Source organism: Corvus brachyrhynchos, unplaced genomic scaffold, assembly GCF_000691975.1.
Source record: "Corvus brachyrhynchos isolate BGI_N302 unplaced genomic scaffold, ASM69197v1 scaffold875, whole genome shotgun sequence".
NCBI lineage: Eukaryota > Metazoa > Chordata > Aves > Passeriformes > Corvidae > Corvus > Corvus brachyrhynchos.
Window position 1 is genome coordinate 471,026 of NW_008238107.1, and position 396 is coordinate 471,421.

The following is a 396-nucleotide window of genomic DNA, read 5'->3' on the forward strand; positions in this document are numbered from 1 at the left end:
CAGGTGCATCGACCAGAAGTTCAAGCGCTGCCCCCCCCTCCCCACCACCAGCGTGGTCATCGTGTTCCACAACGAGGCCTGGTCCACCCTGCTCCGGACAGTCTACAGCGTCCTGCACTCGTCCCCGGCTCGGCTGCTCCGAGAGGTCATCCTGGTGGATGATGCCAGCACGGATGGTGGGTGGGGGCCACGGGGACACAGAGGGATGCAGGAGCCGTGGTGGGATGTGGGGCCAGAGGGGTGCAGGAGCCCCAGGGAGCTGTGAGGGAGCGGTGGGGGGATTCGGGGACCAGAGGGAGGCAGAATCCCTGGCAGGATGCGGGATCAGAGGGGTGCGGGAGCCCAGGCAGGATGCAGGGGATGCCAAGGCCCTTTCCCTGCCTGGCAACACGCGGC

The 396-nt window shown here is 67.7% G+C and overlaps 1 protein-coding gene across 1 annotated transcript in view; it reads left to right on the forward strand.

Annotated features, from left to right (window-relative positions):
* LOC103614975 (polypeptide N-acetylgalactosaminyltransferase 6-like) overlaps positions 1-396 on the forward strand; it is a 7,183-nt gene that overhangs the window by 464 nt on the left and 6,323 nt on the right. Inside the window, exon 2 of the mRNA XM_017733389.1 lies at positions 4-176. Coding sequence (XP_017588878.1) covers positions 4-176 — 173 coding nt within the window. The remainder of the gene's footprint in view (positions 1-3; positions 177-396) is intronic.